General features: G+C 43.6%; 1 protein-coding gene across 1 annotated transcript in view; it reads left to right on the forward strand.

Moving 5' to 3' along the window:
• Window positions 1-21,300, forward strand: part of Phlpp1 (PH domain and leucine rich repeat protein phosphatase 1) — a 222,007-nt gene that overhangs the window by 190,651 nt on the left and 10,056 nt on the right. Inside the window, 3 exon segments of the mRNA NM_021657.2 lie at window positions 4,186-4,348; window positions 11,418-11,548; window positions 15,356-15,460. Coding sequence (NP_067689.2) covers window positions 4,186-4,348; window positions 11,418-11,548; window positions 15,356-15,460 — 399 coding nt within the window.

Genomic DNA, 21,300 nt, shown 5'->3' on the forward strand with positions numbered 1-21,300 from the left:
AAATGTTCTTAAGATTTTCAAATAAAATTTGTTTTTATGTTTTTAGTAGCTGCTTTTTTCTCTTGCTTCTCTTTAGCTACTGAGTTTTATTTGAAAAATAAAACCCACTAATGTGTTTCAGAGTTAGAATGTGGGGTGACTGGTGAGATGGCACCTGTTGCTCTTGGGAAGGACCTGAGTTCGGGTTTCCAGCACCCATATGATGGCTCACAACTGCCTCTAACTCCAGTCCCAGAGAATCCAGCACCCTCTTCTGACCTCTGGAGATGCCATGCATGTAGTACACACATACATATGCAGGCAAAATGTATATACACATAAAATCCATATAAATTAATAAATTATCTTTTAACAAGATTGTTGGCAGTCAAGTCTTATGAAGTACTAGTATCCTGCTAGGCAATATTATCAGAACTAATAAATGCCTCTAGGGTGATAGAGGAAAGCCTGTCTTTACTAAAATTTACATGGTATTTTTATTTTATTTTTGGTTTTTGGAGACAAAGTTCCTTTGTGTAGCCTTGGGTGTCCTAGAACTAGCCCTGTAGACCAGGCTGCCCTCTCAAGAGCTGGGATGAGAGGCTCCCATCACCTCCACTCAGCAATCGTTAGTTTTTAAATAGACTTTGGTTCTTACACATATTTATAAACACACACCGAGAGAAAAAGGGAGGGACAGAGAGACAGACAGACAGACAGACAGACAGACAGACAGACACAGAGAGAGAGAGAGACAGAGACAGGCAGAACTCTAGAAAGATGATTCAGTGGTTAAGAGTGCTTGCTTCTCTTTGAAAAGACCCAAATTTTGTTTCTTTATCCCAAACTTGGCTTAACCACCTATCACTCTAATTCTAGGAGACCTGACACCCGCTTCTGGACTCCCCAACTACCAACATGCTTATGCACACATACAGACACATAAAAAGCAATGAAAGATTTAAAATATGTTTGATAGGATTTTGTTCATATTTACTACCTAATACAAACTGTAAGTTTCTAAAACAGTGCATTTGTAGTTTTAAATTTATTTATGATATTGTTGAACATTTAGTGAATACTATCTGCAGTTTAATTATTTGTTCATTTGTGCGCGCGCGCGTGTGTGTGTGTGTATGTGTGTGTGAGTGTGTGTGTGTAAGTAACTATGTGTGTGTAAGTGTGTATGTGTATGTGTGTGTAAGTGTGTGGTGTGTGTGTGTGTGTGTGTGTGTGTATGTGTGTGTGTGTAAAATTTGGCCTGAAAAGCAGGAACTCATTTTTTTATTCACACTTGGTTTGAGGGGATGGTCCACTATGTAAAGCGCTCTCAGCACAAGCATGAGGACCCCAGTTTCACTGCCCAGTGTTTGCATAAAAGCAAGTATTGCCACCTTAGTACTGTGGCTCCAGCTCTGGGAAGACCAGCTGGCAGGTCCCACCCAGTGGCTAGCACACCTAGCCAAACATTGAACTCCATGTTCAAGCAAGAAGTCTTCAGGAATTCTTGTTTCCTTTATAGTAGGCCAGATGACTATCTCCAAAGTTACAGTGGGGAGGGGTAGAGGAAGACATCCACTGTGGCCTCCACTCACTACTACATACGTGTGTACCACACACACACACACACACACACACACACACACACACACGAAAGAAAGGAAGAAAGAAAGAAAGAAAGAAAGAAAGAAAGAAAGAAAGAAAGAGAGAGAGAAAGAAAACTTGGTATAGCACAAGGGTAAAAAACTTGTCTAGCATGCAGAAGGCCCAAGATTCTCTCCTCAGCACCACAGAAAGGAGGAACCGAAGGAGGAAAGGGAAAAAGAAACAAAAATGTAATGGTGACCTCAACAGACACAGAAACTGCTTGCCATTGCAAAGGCTTGCTCTGAGAAGGTTCGGTTCTTTTCCTCTTTCTGTTTGGTAGAGCAGTGGTCTCCTGGCTGACTCTGCAGGACACCATACCCTGAGCCTGACCATTTCACTGACATTTATCTTACAAGTTAGGATGTGGAGCACACACCTCCACATCAGGAAGCAAACACTAACCTTCTGTCCGTCTGTAGGTCCGTGCAGCTCAGAGTAGGCAGCATAGGCTACCTCCCGGTCTGTTGCAGGAGGAGACACATGTATGCATTGACTTCAGACATTGCTTTGGCTTTGCTAATAGAGGTTTCGTGCCCATTACCCCCTCATGCATTTGTATTTCAGTGTGGAATACAGAGATGATGCTTTGGGAGGGGCATGGTCATCCATAGCAATGTGACTACAAGGGCTTCTCTGTCTAATTTTGGATGGCATCTGTGTGTGAGCAGTCACTGGCTCTAGGGTTATGCCCCAGTTACACATTGCAGGTGTCAGTCACTAACATGAAGACTACAAAAGATTTTATGTACTTGGAAAAGTCTCGCTATGATTTTTCTCCCACAGGGTTATGATATGTAGTATCTCCCTAAAACCTACACTCCTGAAGGACTTTCTGTCTCCTTCAGAACCGACCACTAGCCAGATGGTTGGGCGTGCTCCAGTCCTGAAGCCGTCGCTCGGCTTCCTTCTTTCTGTGTTGACAAATATAACCTTTTCCTTTCTTGGGCCTAGTATTCACACCTTCCTTCATTTTTCATGCCTCATTACCAATTGGTTTCTTCATATTTCCTTTAAAATGTGAGGAACAGCATAGTAAAACATATACAGATTATAGCTGTCCTAAATTAACCACCTCATACTGTATACTGTTATTTGTCCTGGAACCGCAGTGCCTGGTGGATGTGTTTTATGGTATCAAAAGACATATGATTTCATAAGAAAATTTGTTATGTCTAAGGCATATGTTTATAGCAAGAAAAGAAAGAGATAATCTTTAACATTCGAGAGGAGGTGACACAGCAATAGTGTTTCTTGATACATTTTTTAAATGGGTTGGGACAAGTGGAACCATGAGTAGATAAAATAGCGGGGACTGTAAACTCATGAGGAATGTCACAGCCCCTGGCTGCTCAGCACCAGGGTGGGAAACGGATCTCAGTGAATGCTGCCAGGATAGACTCATTCTGTCCTCCAGACTGACAGAAAGCGTGAAATTCTGGTTCTTAAGACGTGCCCTGTTTGCTCCCTTTCATTATAAAGATTACAGATATTTGAAAAAGCTGTCCTTAAATGAAATTACATTGAGACACATAAGGAAGGTAGGGTTGAGGTGACCCATTTACATGAATGACGACTAGGATATGAAAGTAGTTTCTTTTGGAACCATCTTTAATAAAGAATGAAGGAGAAGAGATGGACGGTATGGCTTGCAATCTACCGAGCCCCTCACCTCCACTTTGTAATCATCCACGGTGCCAAAGAGGTTTGGGTGCTGGGTCTGAGGGCAGAACTTACTGAATAGTTCTCTGCATCTTCTTGAGTATCCGTCTCCAACACAAAGAAGCCATGCCCTCATTCTAAGCCCAAAGCAGTTACAGTGATCACCATTGGCTTCTGGTCTGTTTAACTCAGATTTCCCCTGGAATTCAGACTAAGCTACGCAGTAAAAGGAGATTTCAGAGGAAAAGAACTGTTGTTAGTTGAACTTAAGTTCTTGTAAGACGAAAGGAAATGGCAAAACATTTTGCTACTCAAAAGCAACAGTGAAAAGTATTTACAAAAATGACTATTTTTATTGGATATTTTATTTACATTTCAGATGTTATCCCCTTTCCCCGTTTCCCCTCCAGAAACCCCCTATCCTATCCCCTCTCCCCCTGCTTCTGTGAGGGTGCTCCCTCACCCACTCCTCCAGCCTCCTGCCCTGGCATTCCCCTACACTGGGGCATGGAGCCTTGAGAGGACCAAGGGCCTTTCTCCCTCTACATCCTCTGCTACAAAAGCAGGTGGAGCCATCGGTCGCTCCATGAGTACTCTTGGGTTGGTGGTTTAGTCCCTGGGAGTATGTGGTTGGTTGATAATGTTGTTCTTCTTATTGGGTTACAAACCCAGGCAGCTCCTTCAGTCCTTTCTCTAGCTCCTTCCTCCACTGGGGACCCCATTCTCCATTCAATGGTTGGCTGTGAACATTAGCCTCTGTATGTGTCAGGCTCTGGCAGAGCCTCAGGAGACACCTCTCAGTGAATCTTTGAAGTCATAAGTTCCTCTTTTTTTCTCACTGTGTCTCTACATTTAAATTGTCTTACAGTTAACTGATGATTCTCTTCCCATTCCTTTCAGTAAAATGGCGAAACTGGAGGAGCTTGAAGAAATCGATATCAGTGGGAATAAGCTGAAAGCCATCCCAACAACCATCATGAACTGCAGGCGCATGCACACGGTGATTGCTCACTCGAACTGCATCGAAGTCTTTCCTGAAGTCATGCAGCTCCCAGAAGTCAAGGTGTGTGAGTGATCATGGGCTTCAAGTCAGCAAAGCGGTTCCTTCCCAAACATGGTGGGTGGGGGCTGTGCTGGGTGGCTTCCACACAGCGGGGTATGCCATCATGAGACTCCCCATTAACCTTGTTCTGCTTAGCTTCTGTGTCTGACTTAGTATCACGAAACTCTTAGGTGGAGAGAATTTCCTCTTCTGCTGTAGGCTTTTTTGTTTTTTGCTTGTTTTTAAATATCCTGTTTAAAATACAGATAGCTAAATCACATGAAGTCCTGAGTTTCAGTACTTAGCATCTTGGTTACTTTTAGCTGCTGTGGTAAAATACCTTAACAAAAGCAGCTCACAAGAGAAAGGACTGACTTTAGCTCTCAGTTTCCATGCCGTCTGCCATGGGAGGAGGCTGAGGCAGCAGAGCTGTGCTTAGCACACTGCTGTGAGCAATCCAGGATTCCCTGTTGAGAAGGTAGGCTACTCAAAAGGAGTGTGGGTCTTTCTATACCAGTTACTTTAGTCAAGATGATCCCACAGGCTTGCCCAGTGCACTGAAACTCTAGACTCTGTCAAGGTGACAGTGAACACTGACCATCACGACTTAACACCTAGAAGGTGACAAGAGGAGGAACAAGGAGTAGACATTTAAGTCTCAGATTTTAACTACATGGTACAAAGTATGGTCTTGCTGCGTGAAGAACTAATCCTATCCTAGCGTTTTCCTTAGAGTTCTGAATTCAAAAGTCAGTGAATTCTGAGTTCAAAGTCAGTGACTTCTGATGAGGTAGAGGCCCTTCATTTTCTGCTAGTCTCTCTACCACACTTCTCACTTCCCTCTTAAGGTTTGATTTCTTTTTACTTTGTATGTGTGTTTGTCGATATATGTAGTGTTTCTTAAGAATAAAGTCACTCTGTGTGTACCTGTGAAGGCTGGAAGAGGGCTGGATCCCCTTGAGCTGCAGGCTGTGAGCTGCCCATCAGTGCTGAGCTCCAGGTCCTGGTTCCCAGGAGCGGCCAGCACTCTTGGCTGTTGAGTCACTTCTGCAGCCCTGACATTCTCTTTGCTTGCTTCTGGTGCTGCGTTTAAGTTCCTTTTCCTTTGATTCGTTTTCTTCCGTTTTCTGATGCTGTAGCATTTCCCACTTCTAGCTCCTCCATTACAAGTAGCTCCAGTAATACCTGACTTCAGGAGACCGGAGCCTGGAGTTCGAGTAATAGAGCAAGGGCTATTTGATTTTGTTTTTTATGTACCCAAATTGCTGTTGAAAAAATTAGTTTTGTTCTATAAGTCTAAACGGGTATTTTATATATCATGTATAATATATATATGATTATATTCCCCTTTTTATTGGAATTTTTTATTTACATTTCAAATGTTATTCCCTTTCCTGGTTTCCCGTCCATAAACCCATCCCATCCCTGTCCGGCTTCTTCTATGAGGATATTCCTCCACCCAATCAACCCCCCTTCTCATCTCCCCTCCCTGGCATTCTCCTACACTGGAGGGTCCAGCCTTGGCAGGACCAAGGGCTTCTCCTCCCATTGGTGCCCAACAGGGCCATCCTCTGCTACATATGCAGCTGGAGCCATGGATCTGTCCACGTGTACTCTTTGGATGGTGGTTTAGGACCTAGGAGCTCTGGTTGGTTGGTATTGTTGTCCTTATGGGGTTGCAAACCCCTTCAGTCCTTTCTCTAACTCCTCCAATGGGGACCCAGTTCTCAGTTCAATGGTTTCCTGCTAGCATCTGCCTCTGTATTTGTCATGCTCTGGCAGAGCCTCTCAAGAGACAGCTATATCAGGCTCCTGTTAGCATGCACTTCTTGGCATCAGCAGTATTGTCTAGGTTTGGTAGCTATATGTATATGACCTAGATCCCCAGGTGGGGCAGGCTCTGAATGGCATATGATGTATTTATATATCATATATACCATATATATCATATATACCATATATATCATATATATCATATATATCATATATATCATACATAGTAACAACAAGTTTTAATACCAGCAATAGGGCTTATTTTACTTTAATAGATGTGTTAATCATTTGAACCAGGAATTTTCTTTTGGATAGTTGAAATGTGTCAATATACCATATATAGATACACATATATGGAAAGAGAAAGATGATATATACGTATATATTTGTATATTTGAATATAAATGTATATAGCATATATGTATATCATATGCACAATAATAACAAAACATCATACCATGACATGCTAGGCTCATTGAGCTAGTTTTTTTCACGTGGCCTTAGCTTCCAGACTTCAAAGGCAAATGTCTATTCACAACGTGCTAGATAACACTAGTTTTGTGGATTTTTTTTTTCTGATTGTTTGTTTTTTAGCACATGGTCTCGTGTATTCAAACTGGTCTTTAACTCCCTATGCAGCCAACTAGCTTTCAGCCAGCTGGTGAAAAAAACATTCACCATCACAGAGTAAGGCTTGGCCTGGCTGGACCTGGGCCTGGGTCTATGCCTTGCCCATTGGTGTGTGACATGTCCCAGAAACCAAGGTGGCCATGATGCTGGCACTTGGTTCTCCCTCACTAGACCAATGAACCACATAACAGCCATGTTAGTAATGTAGCAGTTTTGCTTCAAAACCCAAATTTTCAGTTGGATGATTTTTAAATTAGTAAATCACTGTAATGTTTTGTGGAGTTTAATTTTAAGCAAGTGAAACTGAAACTTGGCCGATCCAACTTGAACTGTGGGGTTGCAGCACCGCATCAGCAGATCCTGTTTGTCGGGTTCTCATGTGTCTTCTTGACTCTTGACTGCAGCTTCCAGCATTGTGTTCTGAGCATGTGTGGTGCGCTTCATGGACATGCTGCGTAGGCTCGTCCTTGAGTAGTGGACTGTGAGTTATTTTTATCGGTGGCTATAAGAAGCTGAAAATAAATAGACTTCCCTCCGAATGCAGGTCAGCTCTCAATCAGAAAGGGAGGCAAGTACAAGCTCAGAGTCAGCAGGAGCTCAGCGTGGCTCAGAAGTCCCAGGCAGTCCAGTTTGCTGTTCTCCTCAGTGATGTACAGTGAAGAGAGTGTGTGCTTCCTTGGAAAGATCCCCACAATTTGGGGAGAAGGCTGGGTTCAAGTGGCTAGGAGATGATCCTGGGAAGCAGGTGGGTCAGGATACAGGTGGTTAGCACAGCTTAGCTCACTCGTGTTAAGTCAGGGTGGCTTCTGTGAAGCGCATACAGCAGACGGGACCCGAAGCCAGCATTGAGTCCTGGAAACTGATTCAAGAATAATCATTTAGGGAATGTTGTTCTGACAGCCAGGGAATTTGGTGTCAGTTCCTGTTTGAGACAGCACCTTCAAAGGGTTTGGGAAAGAAGCAGCAAGCATAGATGGCCACTAAAGCCACTTTATTTTGGTCTCCCCAGGAAAAGACCAGCAGGAAGCTTGAGCTGCGTCGTCTCCCTCTTATAAAATTGGAGCACTCTGGCTGGTTATGGTTCCATCTGTCTTTAAACTCTAGCTCCCCAGATGCTTTCAAATTCAAGGCTATGCCCTTTCCCACCAGGCCACACCTCATCTCACAGAGCAGGTAAAAACAGCCAGTGCTAGCTTGCTCCTTGTACACATCCAGCACCTGCTTACAGATGCCCTTGTACAAAGAGCACTGGCAGTGGTCCTCAGGCAGCCGTGAGGTGGCCTCCTTCATGCTCGGATTGGCTCTGGGCGAACTCAGTGTGCTCCTACTGTGTGAAAAGTGGAAGACAGCTTGGGATGACTTCAGAGTTTCCTTCAGATCTTTTTCAGTCGAAAATCTCATGTTCACTTTATGTCTTTCCATTTCTAAAAATACCATCATGCTTTACTTATTATGAAAATATTGGTTCTTCTCACAAAAGCTGTAGAAGACTCAACCAAGGCCTGCAGAAGCCTGTGTCAGGCACCCTAGAACATTGTAACAGGCCACCTAAAGCCAGTAATAAAAAGTAAAGACACAAAGAAAGCCATCTGTTACTACCAAATGCCTTTTCTTCAATTCAAAGTTTGCTATTAACTTCCTATTTCAGGAAATCCAGAATATAGAGAAATCGAACGCTGTCTGGGATAGTATGGAGTTTTAGAAAACAAATATGTACCCTGTTTGTGATTTTATCAGTTTAAATTCTTGTAACTAAATCAGTGAAGTTAGTACATGCCAATTGAAAAGAAAGGCTACCTACAGACTGAGTTTAAATACTAGTTAGACCCCAAGTACACCTTTAGAAAAGCAATCCTCTCCTTTGGCTTCTGTTCTTAGTTAAACATAGGCTCAGAGGGGTTCGCCAACTGGTAGGCTTAATTCTGCTCAGTTATCTTTCTTTTCCTAGGCATCTTTTTTCTCCAGTTTGTTTGTTTTTTAACAAAATCTCTATAATTGAGCCATTGGTTGTAATATAGACTGACAGGCGTTCCAAGGTGATTTCAGAACTCAAGCTCTTTGTGTCATATAGTTGTCAGGAGGTACAACTGGGTGACAGGGAAGGTTTGCCTGCCCACCTGGTTCTGTGGCCTGATCAGTCCTTCCTTCCCCTGGCTGACATCACTCCCCACACTGATGATGCAGCACAAGGCTGCTCTGTCTTCTGAGTTCTTGGGTTTTGAATCTTTTCCTTCTGTCTGATGGAAGTCCAACGGACAAATTTTAATTACATTTTTATATTTTGATTATACCCTCCCCATCTCCTTCCAGATCCTCCCCACCTTCCTACCAGCTAACTTTGTTCTTTCTCACTCTGACTTTCAAAAACAGAAAGAACAAGGAAAAAAAAAAGACAAAAACCCACACAAAAATAAAAATCAGAACAAATAAGCAAAAGGCCATTAAGACAAAAAGTGCCACACGATGCAAAATGAGACAAAAGCCCACCATTAAGCTTGTTCTTTTGAAGTTCGGCTACCTCTGGGCACATGGCTGGCCTTGGAGTGTGGTTAATGTGCCCAGTGACACTCCACTAGAGAAAACTGAGTTTTCCTTGGAGATTCTTTTGACCAGCTTCTTGGTGAACAGTGGGACATGATGTCCACAACCCCCTTTCGCACTGAGATCCCGTCCACTTTAGCCTATACAAGTCTGTGGCAGATGCCACCGTCTCTGTGAGTTCGTACGTGTTTTAGTCCAGACGTGTCCGAAAGACAGTTCCTCGGACTTACTCATCCACACTGCCTCTTACAGTCTTCCCACCTACTGTTCTGCATAGCTCCCTGCGCCCCGGGGGGAGGGGTTTAATAAAGACATCCTTCAGGACTGAGTGCTCCAAAGTCTCTCACTTTGTCACATTGTCCAGTTGTAGGTTTCTGTGTTTTATTTCTGTCTGCTAAGAAGCCTCTCTAATGTGGGTTGAGTGAAACACTGATCTATGGGCATAGCAGTGTTGCTTGGTAGGTTTTCCCCTAGCTGGTCACTTAGTAGGTTCAGGTTCTTGCCAACTTTGGCAGGTTTATGTATGGGCTCCCTCTCGTGGAGAAGGCCGTAATTACATCCAATCAGAACGTGCTTGGTTACTGCCCTCTGTGCCACTCTTGCAGCAGTGTGCAGGCAAGCAGGTTGCTATTGTAGATGAGGCTTTGTGGCGGGGCGATGGTGAGGATTACCTTTCTCCTCCTCCAGTAGAGTACCATCCGGTGCCATGAGCACTAGTCACTAGGACAGAAGCTTACAGACTCTGTGTTTGACAGCACAAGTGTTTTCTCTGTAGACTACGATGATCACAGGCTACATGGGATACCTTTGGCCAATAGGGCTGAAAAAGAAGTAGCCAGTGGCTGGCACTGAAGTTTTACTTGGTGGTATAAGAGGTCTGGTTGGAGTATTGGTCCCTATTATGTGGTGACGTCACTTAGAGTCCTTTCATGTTTGTCTGTCTTTTAGAAAGCTCCGACAAGTAGTAGGCTTCCATATGGTTTTGCATGGCCTTTGGTGTTAGGTACCTCACACCACATTCCCTTTGTCCTCCACCCTTCTTCCCCATCCCCATCCCATCTAATCCTCCTAGTCTCCCTTTTATCTCTTTATAACACTCCTCTTCTCCCCTGCTGTGCACCATCCCCTTCCCCTCTGATCTCTTACTAACCTGTGTGGCCATTTGGACTGAAACACACGAATCTAAAGCTTAACAGCTGGCATCTAGTTACAAGAGAAAGCAAACAGCATTTGCCCTTTTGGTTCTGGGTTACTTCCCTCAAGATGACTTTTTCCTGGTGACATTTCATTTACCTAAAATTCTTTAATCTCCCTTTTCTTAACAGTTGAATAATTTTCCATTGTGCAATGTTCCACATTGCCATTATCCATTCATCAGTTGATAGCTCTCTAGGCCTTCTCCAGTTTCTGGCCGTTATGAGTAGAGCTGCAGTGAGTGTCTGTGGTAGGATGTGGAGTCCTTTGGCTGTGCCCCAAGAGTAGTGTAGCTGGATCTTGAGGTAGATCTAGCCCTCGCTTCCTGAGGAACTGCTTCACTGATTCCATAGTGCCATACTTGTCTGCACTCCCACCAGGCATGAGTGAGTCTTTCTTTTGCCCATTCTTTGCTTCATGAGCTGTCGTTTATTTTGTTGACCTTGGCGGTTTTGACTGGTATAAGATGTAGGTTTGCTTTGCATTTCGCTGATGGCTATGGAAGCCGAACACTACGGTAAGCCTGTCTCTGCATCTGTGCTACATCTTTTAAAAACTCTGCTTAGCTCTCGGCCCCATTTTAAAAATTGGGTTATATATTTTCTTGTTGTCCAGATTTGTGTTTATTTTTAAAGTTCTATGTCTCCTTTGTCTTGTTTGGCATTAAGAAGGCCCCTGGTGTTCATATTAATGTGGGGGTTATGACCGTAAAGATCCAAGCGGGCACAGATACAAGCCCTAGGAAAGAGCCCACCTTAAGATCTTATCTTAATCTCTGTCTTAAACGCAGAGGTAAACCTTAGTGGAAAAGATTAGTGGTGGAGTCAAAGCGTGAAGACAGTTACGTAGCCAAGACTTCTGCCTCCTCTTATTGACTGCTGTTCATCTGCAGAGCACAGAGGGGAACGGCAGCCTCTCCAGATCATCTTTCTTGTTTCCATTGTTCCATCAGTGTGTAGATCTGAGCTGTAATGAGCTGAGTGAAATCACCCTACCAGAAAACCTGCCACCTAAACTGCAGGAACTAGATCTGACCGGAAACCCACGCCTTGCCCTGGACCACAAAAGCTTGGAGCTGCTCAAGTGAGTATGGCAAAGCACTGTGTCCCTCCCATGTTCACTAGCAGTGGGGTTTACAACTTCATAAACACTCGAAGCGGAAAGGTCCTGTTGACTTAGCTGTATCCACAGCAGGGAAGAAGACAGGAGGAGGGTACCATCCACAGTGGGAACAAATCACAATGGGTCCCGGTCACATGACTGTGATACGTAATGCAAATGCCACCGAAACATTTCAAAAATGGTATGTGATGTGAAGAACTAAAGTCTAGATCCTTAAAAACAAACTGGACTGCAAAGTAGGTACAGTGAGATCTTACCAGGTTCCTTCCTTCTCGAGAGAGCTCGTGGTGGATGCTGGTAATGTGATCAGTTGAAGTTTAAGGGTAGCATCAGTAGAAAAGATGCCACTGTTTGAATATCCATCCCAGACCTCCAAATATAGTTACTATAACTGGGTGACCTGTGCTTCCTGATGTGGAGCTGTAGAAGTAATCAAAGGGGTCTTTATCGTATGATGTTAGACAAAACTTACCAAGAGATTTGTTCACACATTATCCTTCTGTTTTCAAATTAAATATGCATACGTTCTACATGTGAGTATCTGCATGTGCCTAAAGCGTACTCCACAGGATAGGTACCAGGTATTAAGTGTTCTCCGTATTCCCCTTCATACTGGTTCTGTGAGGGTCTCTGCTTTCTCCTTTGTACTTCCCAGCCCTTACTTCTATAAATAGCATTCCTGAACAGTGCCAAGCGTAGTCATCCTTCTGCCATATATCTTTATATGAGGAGGGAGGTTTTTTTTCCTGGAAGTCATCTGCCATGTATTAGGAAAAAACTGAAAAGATGAGAATTTTGGTGAATGGACCATTAGTAATCTTTTTGTGTAACACAAATTAAAGCTTAAAGATCAGCTTTTTGGTTAGAACCCAGCTGCTCTAATTAATACTCCCTTGCTGGCTTCTTAAATACTTAATGGAAATATTAATTTGGTGTATAACTGAAGAGTGCTGCCTAAACAAAGACTACCAGGGAAGACCTGGGGACATGACTTTTCTTCACTGTGTATGGGTACTACCCAAAGCCCTCAGTCGGCACTGTAGTCTCCTCATGCCCTGTATGCTGACTGGATGGCTGGCATCATTTGTAAGATACTCGACCGTGAAGAGTACCATGAAGTATCAACATATTTTCCATCTTTGTGAGTAGTTTTGATATGGAAGCTTTATTTTAAATAATTTGATCAATGCCTGGCATGATGGCTCATACCTATAATCCAGTACTTAGGAGGCTGAGACAGGAGGATTGCCATAAGTTCAAGGTTGCTACACAATGTTTTATAGGATGCCTTAGCTACAGAGAAAACCTGTTTCCAAGAGGTACAAAAGAATTGTATCAATGTTTCTCCTTATAGGGATTAGCTATTTAGAGAAAAACTGTACCAAGTAAATTCCAAATAGGTTAAAAAGTTAAATATGTAGAATAAAATATTTAAATGCATTAATAAAATAGAAATTATTTTTCATGTCAGAAAGAGTTGGGGAACACTCAATAAAAGAAACCAGTATATGTGACACACACACACACACACACACACACACACACACACGCACGCACACGCGCGCGCGCGCACACACACACATTTTACATGTGTTTTTATCAATTCCTACAACTACTAAGAGTAAATCTAAAACAAAAGTTATTGTTCCCATTTGGGCTGGAAGGACAGTTCAGCTGTTAAGAGCATGTGCTGTTTATAGAGGAGCAGGGGATCCAATGCCCCCTTATAGGCTCAGCAGACATCGTCACACATTCAATGCATGTGCACATACACAGAGTTAAAAATAAGTCCTTTATTTTTTCAAATAAAAAAACGGTTTTCATTCAAAAACAGAAAATGAGCCAAGGGCCTTAATATTTAAGAAAAGAAGTTCAAAAATGTTCACGCTTAGTAGTATATCAAGAAAACACAAATATTCAAGCACTTCCGATTGGCTCTGTGAGAAAGGCCAGGCCTAGTACAGATTTCTTTGAAAGTGGCTGACCTGTTCTGTCAAGACTTTTAAAATATGTAGGTTGGGGGTCTATATACCAAAACTTTTTTTCCCTTCATTTTCTGTCTTTTTTTTTTTTCTTTCTTACCCCCAACCTCTCCCCCTGGTTCCTTCTAGAGCCACTCCTACCTCTCAATTCCTGAGACTTGGTGGGGTTTAGATAACTCATCTACTCAGATAATCCCACGTGTGGGCCCTCCCTGGCATGTGGTCAGCCTACCGTACCCTCAAAGGAAACTGACTGTTCTCCAGAAGCCCACCACTGTTCATAGATCTTCAGTTCACACTTTCACTTCAAAAAGCACAGAGATAGACATCAAGATATTTCTAGTTATATTTGGGATGAACATAAAGTAATTTGAAAACATTTGTGTCGTAATATAGACAAATATGCTAAACATAGAGAAGTAAGCTGGACCACCAAAGATGGTATAGATGATAGATAGATGGATGATAAATGGATGATAGTTGGATGGATGATAGATGATAGATAGATAGATGATAGATAGATAGATGATAGATAGATGGATGATACAGAGACAGGTAGATAGATGACAGAGAACATAGAGAAGTATGCGAACCACCACAGATGGTATAGATGCAAGATGATAGATGATAGATAGACGGCAGGTAGATGGGTGATAGATAGATGAATGATAGATATAGAGACAGGTAGATAGATGACAGATAAGGGGTCCCACAGTTATATCTGCATACATGAAATCTGGTAAAGTCTCCACAGTGAGCATATGTTACTGGAGTGACTGACCTTCTATGGTGAAGGCATTGTGCTCTCAGACTTAAAAAATAATTACTAGGAATGAATCATAATGCTGAAAATGTTACCTTCTGGTTAGTACCCGAGTCTTCTGAGTCACTCCGGAGAATTCCCACATGTGACTGTGACTGGGGACGTGCTAGCTAATCCAGGAGCTGGTGTCACCACATCAGGAACTCTGCAGGGCTCAGTCCCGTCCCAGACGTCAGTGTTGGAGAGTTCGCACAGCCATCTTCTTGGGAGGCTACCTAGTTACCTAGTTACCTAGAGAGGCGATTGCTTCATTACAAAATTAAAAATAGATAATGTGGACATCTATTGGGTTTGTAACTGTGAATTTGTTCTTTTCAAGTTTGGGCACCTAGTTCATGGTATAAGAATTATACCTTAACATGACACTTAGTTTTTGTTTGCTTCTAAGTTTAGTTTTATTTATGCATGTCCGTATTCATGTCCGTGTGTGTGCAGGTGCTCATGGAAGCCAGAGGTCATCCTCGTTCCAAAGGAGTTATCCTTTTTTTTTTTTTCCTAGAGATAGGGTCTCTCACTAGGGTTTGGTGCTCACCATTAGGCTAAGCTGGCTGACCAGAGCTCCTGTCTCTGCCTCTTCAGTGCTGGCATTGCAACTCTTCATGCAGATTCGAGGGGTCAGACGTAATTTCTAAAGCTCGCACTACACCAGCTGAGCCACCTCACTGTGGTCTTAAGTTGTGCTGTTTACGCATGTCAAAAGTCGTCGTGTAGTGTACAGTCTGCCAGTCTCTGCTCCTACAGTCACTGTGAAAATGGCCTTTGTGCCACATCCACACCCTTGTTCTCATTATCAACGAATGTAAGGCACCTGAGGAGAGGTTCCTGAGGCCCATAAATATTTCATCCACTGTAGCACAGCAGGGGTGGAAAGTGGACAGGGCTTAGCAGTGTCATCTCTCAGGTAAAGGCAGCAAATCTCACTCACCTGTCCCTAACGATTCCTGCTGCTCTTTCTCCCCTTAGTAACATCCGCTGTTTCAAGATTGACCAGCCGTCAGCAGGAGATGCATCTGGAGCCCCAGCAGTATGGAGTCATGGTTACACTGAAGCATCGGGAGTAAAAAACAAGTACGTTGTCTGAAACTTTGGACCCAAAAATGCCTGTTGTATGCCTCCTTTCTTGGGTAGGAGACCCATATCCTTAGGTAGGATGGTGTATCCTTACATCCTGTAGAGTTTCTTAGAGCATGTTTTTCCAGAGTGAGGCCCATGCCTCTGTTTAAGCACCAGGGTGAGGACCTGCTTGGCATCAGATACTCTCCTTTTATGAGAGATGTTGCTAGGATACAGTGTAACTGACACATTCTATCCCTGTAAGGCTCCAGTGTTTGGAAAAGGCCTAAGTATTGAAATGTGTTTCAGCTCCTTTGAAAGCCCCTTTATCTTTGTGGGAAGTCTGTTGAAGCAGGAGCTGATTGATCACTTCCATTGATCACTGTAACGTACTTACAGTCCAAACTAGCTTGGCAGGGTTTGATCTCCATCCCCTGTCACGTCGTCTGCTTCTCCTGCCATTAGTAGTAATTCATCAGAATTTCTTTTTATAAACTATTTCCACCAGTCACCCTCTCTTAGCTACGAATGGGGGTTTTTCCTGATAATGCAGTCAAACTGGTCAGACTTGCTCACTTTGTATGGGGAGGTACCGATGATTAGAAAAGCAGAGTGCTGTCGAGTAGGCATTCTTTCCTTGGCTAAGGTCTAAGTACTCAAAGTATTGAGACTGACGAATGACTAGAAAGTGGAAAATGATCCAATAATGAGCTCGTTAAGTCGTGGGCATAGTTAGAACCAGCCAGATAAAACAACAGTATTCCCATACACGCCTATAATCCCCAAATTCAGAAGGTGGAGGCAGGGGATAGAAAAAGAAAAAGAAAACCCAACATACACAGAGAGACAGAGGCCTCACAGCCTTGTCACGGTCACCGTCGACCCACTTCGTCAGAAAGTTTTCAAGTATCTGCGGGGATTCTCTAATGTCCAGGATTGAGAGCCACAGACCTTTTGTGGGCATAGGAAAGGCACAGGTGCTTCCTTGGCCGACTTGGCTTTGTGCTGCGGACTCTGCAAAGGCAGAAGCCCTGAGTAGCCCCCACTCTGCCTGGGCTTTGTGCTGCGGACTCTGCAAAGGCAGAAGCCCTGAGTAGCCCCCACTCTGCCTGGGCTTTGTGCTGCCGACTCTGCAAAGGCAGAAGCCCTGAGTAGCCCCCACTCTGCCGGGCTCTGGATGTCCTCGATGAGTGCTCTCACTGTGAAGGAGACATGGGCACATGCTGTCAGAACTCAGGATGCCTGTGTAGAGGCCATTCCACGTTAGACGGTAGGAGCTGCCTTACAAATTCAGGATGTGGCTGATTTCTAATTCTAGGACATTTACTATCTACTCATCTATGTGACTTAGCAAGCAGCAGTTAGATCTGGTTTTTCTGCATATCATTTTCTTTTTTACTTAAGACTGAGAAAGTGTGTAAGTAGCGAATGTTCTGGCCTGTGAGCTGTCTTGTCGTGAACACACTTGCAGGTAGACAACCGAATCAAGAAAAAGAAGGATAACAGCGACTCCAACCCCACCCAGCACAGCCAGCCAGCCCTCTCTGACTCTGCTGTTGGCAGGACAAGTCACATGTGCTTGGGAACATTTCGTTGTTGCTGTACTGTCTTGTTTGTTTGTTTGCGTTTTTACAGGGTGAAGGGCTAGGAGTTATTTTGTCTTTTTTCCCTAGATGTTTGTGTGCATTTTTCCCTTATAGATGAACTGGTCGTTTCAGCGTCTTTGCCTCGAATCTCGGCGGATCTCTGTCCCTGCTCTGTGTAGAGCTGCTTTCTTCTTGGCTCCTGGGGAAGCCCAAGCAGGGAGTGCACTCGGGAAGCTGGGGATTGGGTTTCACCCCTCAGCACCATTTTGAAGATGGCTGTCTTGTCTCCAGTGTCTGCTTTCAGCATCTTGGTCAGAAATCTTGTGGTCACAGAGCCTGGCAGCACGCGTGGGCCTGCACAGGCCCAAGCCAGATGGGTCCCAGCACTGGGAAGGGGAAGAGGATTCTGGCTCCTTGCCTTAACCACCAAGCTATCTGCGATTGATACCCACTTGGCTAAGGAAAGATTGGTTTTCTCCAGTGGGGCCTCCGGGGTATATTAACTACACTTCAGATCCCACGTGTTAAGAAAAAAAACCACACGTGGCGGCCATAGCTGTGTGGGTTTATTTCTGGGTATTCCGCTCCGTTCCCTTGGTCTGTGTGTGTGTTTCTGTCAAAGACCTGGCAGTTTATTGTGCAGTAGTTAGTTGGGTATGATCACTGAAGTCCAGTGTAATTCATTTGTTCGGGACTGCATTCCTATTCCGTCTTCTGTGTTGGTGTATGAATTCCAGGCCTGTTTATTCCAGCTCTGTAACGAGTGCGTGCAGTGTTGATGGGGACTGCCTGAAACTGTAAATTATGTTTCGTACTAGTCATTTAGAAAGTAGCTCTGCCTGTCCCCCGTGTGAAAAGCCCCGTCCTCCAGGGTTCCTCACTCTCTTCAGGGTCTCAGCACTTTGATTGTCAGGTCTTTCACCCTGCGGTAGGTGTGTTCCTACCTGTGTTTACTGTTGTAATCTTCTGGGTGTCCTATGGCTCCTGACTTCCTGTCTTGCTTTGATTGCCTTTGGCATTTCCGAGTTTTCCTGGGGGTGCATAGGCTTATACTGTCTCCATAGAGGGGTCCGGTGGTCTGGCGCCTCCCTTCATATTCGTATCCCTTCCGTCTCATTGTCTTATTGCTGTAGCTAGATTTGAAGCCTCATGTTGGATTTCAGTGGAGAGAATAGACAGCCCTGTCTCACTCCTGATTTTTCAGGAACTACTTTGAGTCTTTTAAGGTATTTTTATAGACACTCCCTTAAGTTTGCTTTCTGTTGTGTGACAAAACCCCATGGCTGAACACATCTTTGGGAAGAGAGGGTTTGTTATAGCTTGCAGTCCATCCTGCAGATAGGGCAGGGTAGTACCTGGAGGGCGGAGCCTGAAGGAAGGAACTGAAGCAGAGGCCGAGAACTCTTCTGGCTTGCCCTCTGTGGTCTGTTCAGCCTGCTCTCTTCACAGCCTAGGATGTGCTGTGCAGGAGTCGGACTGCCCACAGTGGGCAGGGCCCTCCCATGCTTGCCATGAATGGAGGAAATGTCCACAGGCCTGCCTACAGGCCAGTCTGATGGATGCACGTTTTCACTTGGAATCCCCTATTCTGCATGACCCATGCCCCACGCTACAAACAAAACTCTAGACAATTTAAGAAAATTATTTTATATCCAGGTCATGCTCGTTCTCTCTCTCTCTCTCTCTCTCTCTCTCTCTCTCTCTCTCTCTCTCTCTCCCTCCCTCCCCCCCCCCCTCTCTCTCTCTCTGTGGGGGGGGGGGGCGGGTTGCCGGCATTAATGTCTGAGCCACATCATGCAGGGATCTCATGATGGTCAAAAGAGGTATTAGACGCCCTGGAGTGACAGTTACTAATGACTTCGCGTCGTGACCTTATGAGTACTGGAATTGCTCAGGTCCTAGGTAAGATCAAGAAGTGATCCCAGTAACTGAGCTGTCTTTCCTCCCAGCACTTCTTTAGTCATTAGAATGTCATGCATGTATGAAATGAAGTATGACTACCCTTCATTTTCCCCTCCAGCTCCCTACATGGCTCTCACAGGACTTCTCCCCCCAAGATGCTCCTCAGTGAGGGTGGGGCCTTGAGACCATTGACCCTACTCTTGCCAGCATTTTGGCTGGTACAAGATGCACCAGATCAAGCCAATCGGGAGTGGATGAATGGATAGTATTTTTGGTTTTGAATAGGTAGATGTTGTATTTTATCACAGTTTTTTGCTCTATGAGAGATTATCATTTTTTCCATTTCAGTCTAATATGGTGAGCTACTTTGGTTTTTAATTTTTATTGGTATATTGTCTCAAATAACAACAATATTCTCATTATATAGTCCTGGTGAGCCTGGAACTCTATGTATCTAGGCTGGCCTTGATCTCACAGAGATCTGTTTGCCTTCGTCACCCAAATTCTGGGATTAAAGGTGTGTGCCACCATACCCTGCTCGTGGTTTGTTTGTTTTAATTATGTGGGGATATGTCTGTGTGTCATGGCTATGTTACAATGAGTGTAGGTGCCAAAGTCCAGAATCACCATGTTGCCCCGGAGCTGGTGTTACAAGGGGTTCTGAGCCCCACCAGATGTAGTTGGTGGCAACTATACTCTGGTTGTCTACAGAAGCAGTTTGCGTTTCAACAGCTGAGCGTCTTTGCAGCTTTGTTTATTCTAAAAATGTCAGCTTGGTTGTATTTCTAAGATAAACTCCACATGGCTGCGATATAGCGAGACCTTTTTACACGATTTGGAATTCCATTTGCTGCTAAGTTGGAGAAGCTGCCTGTGTTCCGGGATGAATGTTGACCTGCATTTTCTCACATCATTTCTTGGTTTTGATGCCATAGCAACATCAGCCTCATAGAATGGGCTGAAGGGTTTTTGAAGTTTGTACAGAGTGGATTTTAGATCTTCCTTAAATGTTTGAAGGACATTCCGTTGGGTTTGGAATTTTCCTATGTTTTTAATCAAACATCTATTTAGCGTATGAGATATTTTCTTTTTAGTATCTGCTCTAAATTGAATTTAGTAATTTATGTTTCAAGGATTTTGTCTACTTTATCTCTTTTCAAACGTGTTGAGGTAGATAGACTCCAAGCGTTCTGAAGAACCAGCACAGTGACTTCATGGTGATTGTAGACATTTGCATTCCCACCTTCCCTTCCCTGAGTAAGTGTTCCTCTCCCTACATCCTACTCACCAAGAGCTGTCATTTGCTGACTGACCTTGACCTCTCTGAGTGGCTAAAGTGGACTCTCAAGGTCACATTAATTTACATTTCCCCAATGACTAAGGATAGTAAACATTTCTTTGTTTCTCAGTCATTTGTGTTTCCTCTTTTGAGAACTGTCTCCTGTACCCCATTTTTTAATTGTTTTGTTTTGTTTTCTTGATGTACAATTCTTTTTAGTTCTTCATATATTTAGACATTAACCCTCTACCGGAGTATTGTCACATTCTGGAGCCTGCCAGTTTGAGTAATGGTGTCCTTTGCCATATAGAAGTTTCTCTTCTTCAAGAGGTCCCATTTGCTAGTTGTTCTTATTGCCTGTGCTCTTGTTCTCTATTCAGGAAATTGGATCCTGAGCTCAAGACTCTCCCCCACTTCCTATTTTAACAGACTCAGGATATCTGGCATTACGTTGAAGTCCTTGATCAATTTGGGGTTCAGTTTTGTGTACAGTGATAAATATGTGTGTATTTCCACTCTTCTACACGCAGCCATTCAGTCTGAACAGCACTGTTTGTTGCCGGTGCCGTCTTTTCTTCAGGGTGTATTTTTGGCTTGTCAAATATAAAAAATAAAAATCTCAATTCTGTTATCAGCATGGCTGTTTTTACGTCAGTACCATGCTGTTTCTGTTACTGTAGTTCTTTGGTACAACTAGAAACCTGGGATGCTGATATTTCAAGTGGTTCTTTTATCATTCAACATTGTTTTAGCTTCTCGGGGTTTTTGTGTGTGTGTGTTTATATGAAACTGATTTTTTTTTAATTTCTGTGAAGAATTATGTTGGAATTTTGATAAGGATTGTGTTGAATCTGTAGGCCACTTTTGGAAGATGGACATTTTTACACTATTAATTCTATCCATTCATGAGCTGGGAGATCTCTCCACTTCCTAATGCCTTCTTCAAATTCTTTCTTCAGTTTCTTAAAGGTTTTAATATCACTAATCTTCCCCTTGCTTGGTTAGAATTATCCATATACGTGTGTGTGTGTGTGTGTGTGTGTGTGTGTGTGTGTGTGTGTGTGTGTGTGTGTGTACATACACATACA

Source organism: Rattus norvegicus, chromosome 13 (assembly GCF_021556685.1).
Source record: "Rattus norvegicus strain SHRSP/BbbUtx chromosome 13, alternate assembly SHRSP_T2T, whole genome shotgun sequence".
Taxonomy (NCBI): Eukaryota; Metazoa; Chordata; class Mammalia; order Rodentia; family Muridae; genus Rattus; species Rattus norvegicus.